Source organism: Mirounga leonina, unplaced genomic scaffold (genome assembly GCF_011800145.1).
Source record: "Mirounga leonina isolate KUSES-001 unplaced genomic scaffold, KU_Mleo_1.0 Mir_154, whole genome shotgun sequence".
Taxonomy (NCBI): domain Eukaryota; kingdom Metazoa; phylum Chordata; class Mammalia; order Carnivora; family Phocidae; genus Mirounga; species Mirounga leonina.
In genome coordinates, this window is record NW_023270389.1 from 26,995,396 (window position 1) to 27,008,164 (window position 12,769).

General features: G+C 52.8%; 1 protein-coding gene across 1 annotated transcript; it reads left to right on the forward strand.

The window, feature by feature from the left end:
- The first annotated feature begins 374 nt into the window (after nucleotides 1–374).
- On the forward strand, nucleotides 375–8,557 carry LOC118014190 (tubulin alpha-8 chain-like). Its single transcript, XM_035010302.1, has 5 exons — nucleotides 375–450; nucleotides 2,160–2,382; nucleotides 3,706–3,854; nucleotides 5,647–6,327; nucleotides 7,800–8,557. The coding sequence occupies exons 1-5, from the start codon at nucleotides 448–450 to the stop codon at nucleotides 8,091–8,093; spliced, it is 1,350 nt and encodes a 449-aa protein (XP_034866193.1). The 5' UTR covers nucleotides 375–447; the 3' UTR covers nucleotides 8,094–8,557.
- Nucleotides 8,558–12,769: the final 4,212 nt, after the last annotated feature.

Here is a 12,769-nt window from a genome sequence, read left to right on the forward strand (position 1 = left end):
GCCATGTTACCCGTATAATGAGCTAAGGCAACAACGGAACAATGGTGTTTCTCCAAAGCTCCAACCTCTCAGACCTGGCACACCTCCAACAGAGGGCAAAGAGGGTCGAGCTGACCTGGAGGGCTCGGACCCCGGAGGCTTTCCCTCCCTTTGGTTTTACAAACTGCCCAATGACCGGCTACGGCGGGGATATTTCATAAGCGCCCGCCCAATAACGGAGAGAGGGGCGGGCCTCGGTGGGAACCTGGCCCAATGAGAGACGCGTAGGGGGCGGGCTCCGTCCGGCTGCGGCCCAATGGGAGCTCCGCTAGGAGGCATGGCCGGCAGCTGGGCGGGGATATATAAGCCCCAACTAGCCTGTCTGCGCCGGGATTCGTGGTGTTGCTGGAGACTCGTAACGCGTCTGCAGTCAACGACCCTCCGCAAACGTCACCTGTCGGAACAACCATGGTGAGAGGGAGCTGGGGGGTACTGGCGGAGTCCACGATGAGGGCGGTACTGCGCGGGAGAGCGTGCTGGGGGCGCCCGAGGGTCCCCGGTAAGGGCCAGCTGCGCGGGAAGGAGGGGAGCCCGGGGCGCCGGGCAGTCCAGGGTGTGTGCGAAGGGCTGCGCGGGGCTTCTTGGGGGGGGGGTTGGGCGGTCACGGTGACCACGGTGTGGGGGGGCTGTGCGGAAGGCCGGGGACGCCCGCCGCGTCCGAGCGCTGCTTTTCTGAGCCCCTGGCCCGGGAGAGGCGAATGCGAGCTGGAGAAGTTCTGCGCGCTCCCTCAGTCTCCAGGGAGGAAAGATAAAGGGAGGGAGGTGGCGCCGGGGCGCGGGGTCGGCGGGGCGCCAGCGTGGCGGGGTGCGTCCCGCGCTGCGCGCAGCCTGGGGCCCCCAACCCCGGTCCGGCTGTGCGGCGCGCTCCGGAGTCGGGAGCCTGGACCCGCCCCAGTTTTCTCCCGCGGCGGCCCGGGACAAAGAGGCGCCCGCCCCCAGCCGCAGTCCCCGCCTCCGGGTGAAGTCCCACTCCCGCCCTGGAGGCCGGACCTGGGCCGCTCCGCAAACTCCGGCAGGTTTCTCCAGTTCTGAACTGTTCCTCTGAATGCCTTTGTCTTGCGCGGCCGGACTCGCGGCCAGAAGTCAGAGGTGCACGACCTTGACCCATCCCTGGTCAGGCACGTCCGTGAGCTCCTGGTGTCTAAGGAGGAATATCCTTTACTCCACTTCTCTCCTCTTCTGATGCCCAACCCGTGAAGTCCCTCAGTTAAACCAAAGAGCTCGGGGTGTGTCAGGCCTCAGGGCCTCACAGGAATCATCAGATGCCCGCCTGTGTCCTGAGCCCCTGTAAAGGCTCTGAGGCTGCCTTGAAGGATAGCTCCTAAAATTGCTAAACTGTTGCCGATTGTCTTAGAAGACCCCTTCTGCATCTGGGAAGGGTGCCGCCCTTTCACACGGATCCTATAGACTGTGGGTTGGGGGTGAAGGACCAGAAGACAAGAGAGTCTGTCCATTGTAGGAGTTACCTCAGGAGAGCTGAAAGGGCCAGGGTGAGTCTTCTGGCTCCATTGTGACCATCGAGCAGTACTTATCTGGATTGACTGTGTAGTGCAGTGGGCAAGGACAAGTGTCCAGAGTCAGGGCCTATCCCCCCAAAAGGGGAGGTTGCGGATGAGCTTTCAAACTAGCTCTAACTCCAGAGCCACTGCCTCTCTTAATCCACAGACCTGAACTTGGTCTTCTGCCCCTTCAGAGTGTAGAGGACACAGAGTCCCCACCGTGGGAGACCCCTTCCCCTAGGGGTCCAGTGCTGGAGGCTCCATCTTGGTGTGCAGGACTCTGAGCTTCCTTGTCCCACCCCAGCCAGCACACAGGGCATTAGGCAATGGGATTTGGCTGCTTGGTATCAGCTTTCTCTACTTCCTACCCCTGAAGACCTGGGCTTTAGCCACCTTCGTTCTCGAGCCCTCAGTAAATGAGAAAGAAAATGAGGTCATTTGGCTTAAAGTGTGGGAAGGTCTGGAAAGGGAACCCAGTCTTTGGGTTTGGGAACATATAACTCACTGTCAGGCCTCAGTCTCCAGGGAGGAAAGATACAGGGGTGCTTCCAGGGCCTTTTCAAGGTCCACTTGCTTCCCTTCTCCATTCACACCCCATCATCTCTCTGCTTCCCCCAACAGCGTGAATGTATCTCCATCCATGTGGGCCAGGCGGGCGTGCAGATGGGCAATGCCTGCTGGGAGCTCTACTGCTTAGAGCACAACATCCAGCCCAATGGCACCATGCCTAGTGACAAGGCACTGGGCAGCAGCGATGACTCCTTCAACACCTTCTTCAGTGAGACTGGGGCTGGCAAGCATGTGCCCCGGGCTGTCTTTGTGGACCTGGAGCCTGCTGTCATAGGTGAGTGGGCGGGGGTTCCCCTCTCCAGCCTGTATTTTTTGCCAGCCCCAAAGTCAGTGGGGAGCCCTGCTTAGGGGAAAAGCTCTTGGAATGCAGGCAGCCCCCTGCCAAGAACAACACTGAAGTCTGTTGCTTTTGTCTAGACTCTGACTTCAGGAGGGGTCCTGAGGGCTTCCTGTGCTGAGACGGATATCAGTCAAACTGCTCTGCCCAGAAACTGCCAGATGTTTGAGTCAGGGGTCAGACCCAGAATGAAGACTGCAGAAAAGAATGGATATGGAAGCAGAAACTTTAAACTTCCTTTTTCCTACCCGCACACTCTTGAGGATAACATTGCCTAAGGGACTGGGCACTGAGAACATTCTTAATGGTTCCCTGCTCAGCCTTAACTGAAAGGGGCCCCTTAATAGTATGTGGACCCATATGAACTTGGCTGTTGCTGGCTCCCAGGGCGTTCTCTGCTTCCTCCTTTCTGCATCTGGATCACCTCAGTTTCCTGTTCCTGAAAACTTTACCCCTCTCCCCATCTTTCTTTCTTTTTTTTCTTTTCTTTTCTTTCTCTTTTTCTTTCTTTAAGATTTTACTTATTTGAAAGACAGCATGAGTAGGGGGGAGGGGCAGAGGGAGAGGGAGAAGTAGGCTCCCCACTGAGCAGGGAGCCCAGTGCGGGACTCCATCCCAGGACCCTGAGATCCTGACCTGAGCCAAGGTCAGACGCTTAACCAGCTGAGCCACCCAGGCGCTTCCCCATCTCCCCATGTTTCCAAAGATAGTTTTGTAGATGTAAACTGTGGACTGGGTTTTCTGCATCAGTCTATGTTCTAGTCCCAATCAAAAGTGAAGTGAGGGCACCTGGGTGGCTCAGTTGGTTGGGCGACTGCCTTCGGCTCAGGTCATGATCCTGGAGTCCTGGGATCGAGTCCCGCATCAGGCTCCCTGCTCGGCAGGAAGTCTGCTTCTCCCTCTGACCCTCCCCCCTCTCATGCTCTCTGTCTCTCATTCTCTCTCTCTCAAATAAATAAATAAAATCTTAAAAAAAAAAAAAAAAAAGTGAAGTGAGATTCCCCTAGACCCCGTCTGATTCCTCACCACGTAGAGGTGGCTGTGAGGGAAGGCAGTGTTAAAGGGGCCCCCTGACTTACCTCCTCTCAGGCCCAGGGAGGACTAACTGGGCTTTGCAAGTTGGTCTCTGGAAGGCTGTTGGCCATCCATGCTCCCTTTTGCAGTTATACGTGGGGGAGCTTAGCGTGGGTCCTAGCGCCTGTGTCCTCGTAGGGGATGGGACCAGCCTCTCTTACCTTTGCCCTCTTTCTTCCCCTCAAGATGGGGTAAGAACTGGCATTTATAGGCAGCTCTTCCACCCTGAGCAGCTGATATCTGGCAAGGAAGATGCTGCCAACAACTATGCCCGAGGCCACTACACCGTGGGGAAGGAGATCATCGATCTTGTGCTGGAGCGCATCCGAAAACTGGTGAGCGGACCAAGTGCCCTTGACACCGTCAGGAGATCCGTGTGTCCTGACTCTCTCTTCCTGGCCTGGGAGGCTGGACGTGTGTGGAAGAAAGGGAAACCACAGATCTGTGGCTGTGGCCAGCGCCCGTGGTGTCCTGACGGCTCCTTTGGCTTGTCTGTCTCCTCCGCTTCCCCTAGGGGGAGCTGTGTGTCCTGGGTGTGGATCTAGGGTTAGAAGCCTGAATAACCAGTTCTGCCCTGAGTCTGTGGACTCAGGCTCCTGCCCTGCTGGTTCCTAGTTTTGCCAGGTCTAATTGTCCAATCCAAGCCTTCTTTGAGCTTTGATCCCTCTCTTCCCCCAGCAGGTAGGTGGAAGCTGCCTTGACAGGTCAGCTTGTTCTTAGACTCCTAAGCAGAACTTTACACCTGGGAGAGGCTCCTGCTTACTGGTTATTTTTTAACCACTTCCCAGTTTACCCCATCCCTTGCCTGAGGCACTGAGAACCAGGAGCAAGGCCAACTAGGAGCCAGTACTTGGCACTGGTCCTCTAGAGGGATTGTCCAGACCTACTCTGTGCTGCTCACTAGCTCAGACTGAGGACTTGCCATTCATTGACTTGAGGAATGGGATTCTGTGCTTGCAAAAACAAAGTACCCCCTGGGCTTAGGGTTTTCTTTTTTTCTTTTCCTTTTTTTTTTTTAAGATTTTATTTATTTATTTGGGAGAGAGAGAGAGAGAGATCATGAGCGGGGGAGGGGGGCAGAGGGAGAAGCAGGCTCTCCGCTGAGCAGGGAGCCCGACGCGGGGCTCGATCCCAGGACCCTGGGATCATGACCTGAGCCGAAGGCAGACGCTTAACCGACTGAGGCACCCAGGTGTCCTAGGATTTTCTTAAGAGCTTTTTCGGTGGGGGGGGGGGTTGTTGTTTTGTTTTTTGGGTTTTCTGTTTGTTTGGGGGGGTATTTTGGTTTTTTTAGTTGTTATCAATTTGCATCAAGTTTGCTTTTCCTTTAATTGATTTTTATTGAGATATAATTGCCATAGCATTAGTTTCAGGTGTACCACATAGTGAATCGATACATGGATATATCACAAATAAATGGAGAATTTTTATATTGTTACTCCCCGTGCGTCTGGTATAGACTGACGCTCTTCTCGTCCAAGGACCAGCTACATCAGAAGTCAGCGGGGGTACTTGTTAAACCCGCAGGTCCCTGGGTTACGGTCTGAAGTGGGGGGCCTGCGAATCTCTATGTTCAACAAGATGCCACCACTACCTCCCCCCACCTCCCACTCTGCTGCAACCAGGGCGCAAAGCCACAAAGTTGAGAGGGCCCAGCTGTCTGACAACAGTCTTCCCGTCCCACCTGACCCTCCTCTCCTCTCTTCTCCCCTCCCACCATCCCTCACTTGCCACTTCACGCACACAGCAGTGCCCTTCAAGGTCATCTGTCCCCTAGAACTCCAAACCCCTGGAGGTAGTCTGTTCTCACCTCTACAGAGGCAAAGCAAAAGAGCATGAGAGAACTTTCTGGAGTCACGGAAATTTCTGTATCTTGATTAGCTTGGTGATATAGGTATATACACTTGTCAAACCGTTCATTGTACATGCAATAAAATGTGTACACTTTAAGTACAAATTATGCTTAAAAGTTTTATTTTGCTTTGTTTGTTTTCTAAATCCAGAAGTGAATACAGTTGTAGTTGGGCTACAGTAGCTTTGCCAACAGAAGAGGGTTCCGTCAGGAGAAGAGGGCTGGGGGCCGGGGGTGGGTCAGCTGCATCCTAACAGTGTTCTCTCCTACCCCAGACAGACCAGTGCACCGGGCTTCAGGGTTTCCTGATCTTCCATAGCTTTGGGGGTGGCACTGGCTCAGGCTTCACCTCCCTGTTGATGGAGCGGCTTTCTGTTGACTATGGCAAGAAGTCCAAGTTGGAATTTGCCATCTACCCCGCCCCCCAAGTATCCACAGCGGTTGTGGAACCCTACAACTCCATCCTGACCACCCACACCACCCTGGAGCACTCGGACTGTGCCTTCATGGTGGACAACGAGGCCATCTATGACATCTGCCGCCGCAACCTGGACATCGAGCGCCCCACCTACACCAACCTCAACCGGCTCATCGGCCAGATCGTGTCCTCCATCACAGCCTCCCTGCGCTTCGACGGGGCCCTCAACGTGGACCTCACAGAGTTCCAGACGAACCTGGTGCCCTACCCCCGCATCCACTTCCCCCTGGTGACCTACTCCCCCATCGTCTCCGCGGAGAAGGCCTACCACGAGCAGCTGTCAGTGGCCGAGATCACCAACGCCTGCTTTGAGCCCTCCAACCAGATGGTCAAGTGTGACCCCCGTCACGGCAAATACATGGCCTGCTGCATGCTCTACCGCGGAGAAGTGGTGCCCAAGGATGTGAATGCCGCCATTGCCACTATCAAGACGAAGCGGACCATCCAGTTTGTGGACTGGTGTCCCACAGGTTTCAAGGCAAGTGAGGAGTGAAGTCGCGGATGGGGGGGAGGGGAGGTGGTGAGCATGTGGCCTGCGTACGCGCTGAGAAGAGCGATTCCTACAGAGCCACAGGCAGGACGCCCGAAGGGCTAGGGATGGGGAGAATCGGGCAAATAACAGCTTTTTTATTCTACTCGAAAGCCTGCCTATATGAAAGAAAAAGTAGGTTTCATGTCTTTCGGCCTGGCCGATGGGCACTCCCTAGGTTTGCCAGTCGGGTTGGGACCGTTCACCTGTGCCAGGGACATACCCACCCAGTATGGCTCCCGCTCGGAAGGGAGTGCTTTTGGAAGCGCGGAAAGGCCTTCCATTCAGATAGTGGGCGAGACGTGGATCAGAAGGTCTGGGAACACAGCCTCTTCCTTTTGAAGTAATGAGAAAGAATTTGTTTATGCCCCTTTCTTTTCTCTCCCCGCATTCCCAGAGGGTACTGGGCATGTGACCTAGTTTAAGTTTTATGGGTTTTGTTCCAGGGTGAGATTAGAAAGATTAAAGGTGGCAGCTCTGGCATTTAGGAAACCCACAGCTTCCCTGCCCGGTGACGCTGTTACAGACGTGACACGACGGGAGAGGACTCAGGGACTCCGGTCATAAAGCCAACAGCCGTGTGCTAGGACTGAAGAGCTGTCCTGTAGCTCAGAACTAGAAATCAGGGGTAGGAAGTCTGGAAGGCAGATTCTTCTAGCTCCATATTAGGAAAGCTTCAGCTACTCAGAGGAAGAAAGGCTGCCTTCAGGAAGTAGTAAGCTTGCTGTCCGTAGAGGCAGTAAGGGGGAAGTGGGCTTTTTTTTTTTTAACACTGAATATGAAATGTATATGTTCTGAATAGAGCAACGTTTAAAGTAGATTAAGTTTAGATCCAACTGGAGAGCTTCACAAGATTTTATATTTTTTAAGCTATTTTGTAAACTATAGGAAAGTGGGGAGGTTAGTACAATTAACACCTATATACCCACTGCCTAGATTCAACATCTGGCTCTGCTAGGCTTCCTTTATGTTTGCTTTGCTGACCCATTTAAACTCATTTACAGCTATTTATGACCCACCAGTTTGTTTTTTAATAATCCTTCTCCAAATTAAGAATACCTAAGTCAGTATTTGAATTTTCCCCATTTCCACAGATGTCTTTTATATCCGTTTTTCAAAGTCAGTTTATAATCCAGGCCCAGGCATTATATTTGTCTCTTCAGTCTTTTAATGTAAAGCATCCACCCTTTTTCTTGATGGTGACTTGAAGGGACTAGTCTTAGTGTCTTGAAGGTCCCACATTCCAGATTTGTTTGTTTCCCTATGGTGGTTAACTTGTTCCCTTATCCCTGGGTTCCTTACAGACTGGCAAATGCCAAATACCAGGGGACTGCCCCTCTCCCAGCTTTGGGAATCCTTCCACACACCCCTTCCCAGGAACCCAGAACCAGGGGCTGACACTATTTGCTGTTTCTTCTTAGGTTGGCATTAACTACCAGCCCCCCACAGTGGTGCCCGGGGGCGACCTGGCCAAGGTGCAGCGGGCCGTGTGCATGCTGAGCAACACCACAGCCATCGCCGAGGCCTGGGCCCGCCTCGACCACAAGTTCGACCTGATGTATGCCAAACGGGCCTTTGTGCACTGGTACGTGGGTGAGGGCATGGAGGAGGGGGAGTTCTCCGAGGCCCGAGAGGACCTGGCTGCCCTGGAGAAGGATTATGAAGAAGTGGGAACAGAGTCTATGGACGGCGAGGATGAGAGCGAGGAGTTCTAGGGGGTCCTGGCATCTGCGACGTCCGCTCTCTCCCTAGTTTTGTATTTCTCATTCCACTGTTTCCCTAACCCCCTACAAATATAATCGGTGTCTCAAGCGATGTGGAGCTCTGTGATGTGGAGTTCTGCCCAGGCATGGGCCTTCACTAACTTTCCAACTTCCTTGTCGTCCTTCTAAGTTAAGGGGCAGGATGGCCTCTGCGTCCGGTGGTTCCAGCCGGGGGATACATAACAGAGGATCGATCAGACCACTCTGACAAATATTCAGGGGCTCAGGACCAGGACTGTGGTGCTTTGACTTCATGGGGTGGTTCCCTGTGTGTACCCCCTTATCCCCAACCCACCTCAAGGAAAGGTAAGCCTTCTAGAGGTTCTGGTGAAAGCTTGCTGGAAGTTGGCGCCTAGCGTTCTGGGACAGAAAGTCTGTCTGGGTTTCAATGCCAGGAAGGAGTCAAGTGGTTTTTTTGTTTTGTTCTGTTTTTTGTTTTTAACCTATCCTCCCTCCTCATGGCCAACAGAGGGCAGTAGAGGTGGAAGCCACATGAATTCACAGGCCAATCTGCAGCAGCCATCTTAAAATTTAGGGCTCTAGCCCCATGCCATATAAAGTAAAGGCACAGGGTCCAAGAACCAGGATTCCAAAAGACCAAGGGTCTTTAGCCTGGGGCTGTTGAACATCTGAAATACTTTTTAAAGTGCCTATGAGCCTTTTAGGGAAAAAAAAAAAAAGTCTATATTTTTTTATTTTTAAAGGGGTCCCTGATGAGAAAGGTATTATAGTTCTAGGACCTAGCCACATACAGTCTTAGAAATCAGTGTATTAGTCAGTAGAAGGACCTGGCAGGACCTAAGGAGTAAACTGGTGGTCCCTTCCAGCATGGCCCAGGTTCAAGGATGTCTCTCTCTAATGTGCTTGAAAAGCCCCTCAGCCAGACAGAAATGTATTCTCTGTAGAGGTGGGAAATCTCCATGGGACCAGGCTCTGCCCCTGGCAAGGCCATTGAGCAGAACCCAGCCCAGCCCCCACCAGAAGGGTAGGGCCTGTACTCTTGGCCTGAATCTACCTGCTTTGATTTTTTTCAGACACTGAGTTCTAGCGTATTACTCAGGATGGGTCTCTGCTTTTTTTAGGCACCAGTGAGCCTTGGGGCTACCTGGATGTGTCCCCAGTGGCCTTGCTTTGGGTTCAGGGGACAAGTTTCTTAATGTTAACCTACGAACTGATTCCCAATATCTATGAGTCTTGCTTGTTTGGTGTCCTAGAGCTCATTAACACAGTGCTCAGATCCATAGACTTTGACCCCTACCTGTTAAGCTGCAGGCCTTTAAGAGGAGTTGTGGACCTATGCAAATTGTCCAGCCCAGGCAACTGAATGGGTCTCTTTCTGAAGGTCCTCAAGGACTTACAGGCTTGGGTTAGAGGTAGAGTTAAGGTACAGTAGAAGGGGAAGGAGGTTAGGAAAACCTGGCCAGTGCCTATTCAAGGACCCGGATCAGTCAATGTTCAGCAAGTCCATCTGGCCTGCACTATTGGTATCTTTACCCAGAAACCAAGAGCTGACATTTTCTTTCCTCTTTCTTGCCCTGCTTTTTCCCTCACCGGACCCATGAATTCGTACATACTAGCAGTTCTTCCTCTGTGGGTTCAAACCACTAAGTAGAGAGACCCCTCCTCGCCCTACAGGTGCCCCAGGCATTGGGAAGGAGAACGGCCAATGAGGGTTGGACACCTAACCCTGAGGCTCTCTTGTGATGAGATACCAGACGGGTGAGTCAATTACAAGTGGGCGGAGCAAGCCCGATAATTTATTTAGATAAACTTGGAGCTGCCTTCACCTTCTCTCATGGTCCCAAACTAGAACAGATCTAAGTCACATTCTCTTTTCTCGCTTCTTACCGCCCCCCTTTTTTTTTTGAGATTTTATTTATTTATCTGACGGAGGGAGACAGAGTGAGAGGGAACACAAGCAGGGGGAGTAGGAGAGGGAGAAGCAGGCTTCCCGCCGAGCAGGGAGCCCGATGGGCTCGAACCCAGGACCCTGGGATCATGACCTGAGCCGAAGGCAGACGCTTAACGACTGAGCCACCCAGGCACCCCACTTCGTACCCCTTTTTTGTGTGTATTTTCGAAATAAGCAGGAAGAGTCTTTTAAGTCTGTGTCTGGACTCGGCCCCTCTCCCCCAACACCCAGTGCTGAGCCCCACACAGAGCCATGTCCCTGGGTCCCCAGGGAGAGGCTTGCCTGGGTTCCTTTCCAACTATGGAGTCCTTTGGTGGGGTAATGATGGAGAAGCAGAGAAATTCTTGCCTTGGGGGTTGCGGTCTGAAACTGAAAGCACTCAGTGTCTTAACAAGTGCTCTACCTAAAGCAAGCATTACCCTTGCTGGGCTGGGATGTTCGTGAAGGTGTTTTTACCAGAGCTGGCAGCGGGTGCACTCTGGCCCTGGCCATAGCACGGTCTACACCCAGACAACTTCCTGCAGGTACCACCACATTCCCTTTGTCACTGACCCAGGACCCCGGAGCCTGGTGGAAAGTTGGTTCTGTGGAGTCCTTGGAGAGGAGGGGGGTTATCCTCTGGTGATCAGAACAGGACACTAAAAGGCATTAGCCTCAATGACAGGGAAGATTAGAGGATCTCTATAGCAGCTCGCCCATATGAGAGGCTTAACAAAAAATTCCCGCCCTCAAAAAAGGATGGAGGCCTTGGCTGTTTCTTTCCCTGGTGCAGATTTTCAGTAATGCCTAGTATTCAGGCTGTTCCTCACCTCTCCCCCCGAGCTGTGCCTGAGATGCCCGACACCAGAGCCTTTTAGATTTGACTGCTCCGAGGTGTAACCCTGTTTTCTTCTGGTTGTGTTAACGGGTGCCTGCCAGTTCTAAGGTGAAAGCAGGGTCCTGGGGTCTGACTGCTTTTTCGTGAAGATTTTTGACTAGTCTTGCTGTTCTTGCCTTTTCCCTGCTTCCCCCCCAACCACCACCTTTCCGAACTCCCCAGGGCTTCGGGTCCTTGGCATTTTGGAGATCGTGAGGGGAGTCCCCTTGCTTCTTGTAAGCACTGGGTGGCGTGCAGTAGTCGTCCTGCCTACAGCAAGGAGCCGATCTGCTGTCTCTTTCTGTCTTCCCTTTTCCTTAAAGCTCAAACTGGGGTGAGAAACGTGCAGGGTGCGCCTAGAGGACACGGGAATCCCTAGCTCCTCCTTCCCGGAGGACTGGCACTTGAGCCAGATACTAAAAGTGGGTTGGGGTGGAAAGAGGGCTAGCTGTTCCAGGCAGAGACTGGCAGAGGAAAAGATACGGGAAGCAAAGGTACATTCTATTCAGGTGGCGAGTAGTTTGTAGCTGAAACTTGAGATAGAAGAAGGGGGAGCTCGAGAAAAAGGACCTTGGTTTTGCCTTATCTTTCTCGAATATTTATTGAGCGCCTACTATGTGGCATGAATTATTCTAGATGCTAGAGGGAACCAATGAGGCAACAAAGGAGTTTGAATTTTCTCCTGTATAAAATCTTCAGTGGCTGTCAAGTGCCAGCATCCAGGGTCACTTGTCCTTAAAGCAATGGTTCGCAACCTAGAGTGATGTGGCACAACAGTTTTGGTTGTCACGACTGGAGAGAGGAGGTGTTCTGGTGCGCAGTGGGTAGAGAGCACAGGACAGACCTCGCCTCAACAAAGACTTGTACTGCCCCCAAATGTCAGTGGTGCTAAGATTGAAAACCTTGCCCTCAAGGATTGCTTGGCAGTCGCAAGAAGGGTCGGTTTCCAAGCACAGCACACTAGAGGGAGAGGGGCGGTTGTGGTAATCAAGGTGACGCATAATGCTTCAACCAGAGCAGTGAGATGGGGAAGAGAAGGAGTTGGAATCACAATACTTAGTGACCAGTTCATGCAGCCCGTGGGAAGAGTTGTGGGTGCCTGGATTTCTGCCTTGGACGGCGTGAGATGCTGTCCCTCCTTGTTATTCTGTTTGGATTTGGAAATGAATTCAGCTTTAGACACTGTATCCATCTTCTAAGGCTGCCGTAAACAAAGGACCACAGACTGGGGGGCTTATGCAACAGAAATTAACCTCCTCACACTTCCGGGGGCTGGAAGTCCGAGAGGAAGCTGTCGCCAGGGTCGGCTTCTCTCCTTGCTTTACAGATGGCCATCTTCCTGTGTCCTCACATGGTCTTCCCTCTGTGCCTGTCTGTGTCCTCGTTCCCTCTTCTTACAAGGACACCCGTCATCTAGAACTCACCGTATGGCTCTATCTTAATAACCTCTTGAAAGGTCCTATCTCCAGCACAGTCCCACTCAGAGGTGTTTCAGCATGTGAATTTTGTGGGGGCACCGTTCAGGCCCTAACAGACAGTGTTGAGCTTGAGTCCCCTGGGGGTCAGGCAGAGCAACGCTGAGCCCCCGGAGGTGCTGCTGAAACTCAGGAAGTCAGACTGAGGGTCAGGGCGTGAGATCGCCTGTGGAGAGAGCCGAAGGACAGAGATGGCCCAGGGAGCGCTGCTGGTCACGGGGGTGGAGAGAGCTCCCAGCCCGGGGCAGAGGCCCGGCACAGAAGGTGAGGGTGCGGGATGACCAGAGTCTGACACTGCAGGGACCGAGGCAGATGGGCACTTGCACACATACGTCTGTAGATAGGAGGTTGGAATTCCTGGCTTCTGTTTCTTATTTGTTAAATA

Excerpts from the sequence above, each read along its gene's own strand:
- LOC118014190 (XM_035010302.1), top strand. Across the intron at positions 2,383-3,705 it reads CCTGGAGCCTGCTGTCATAG|ATGGGGTAAGAACTGGCATT; the intron begins GTGAGTGGGCGG and ends CTTCCCCTCAAG. Across the intron at positions 6,328-7,799 it reads GGTGTCCCACAGGTTTCAAG|GTTGGCATTAACTACCAGCC; the intron begins GCAAGTGAGGAG and ends GTTTCTTCTTAG.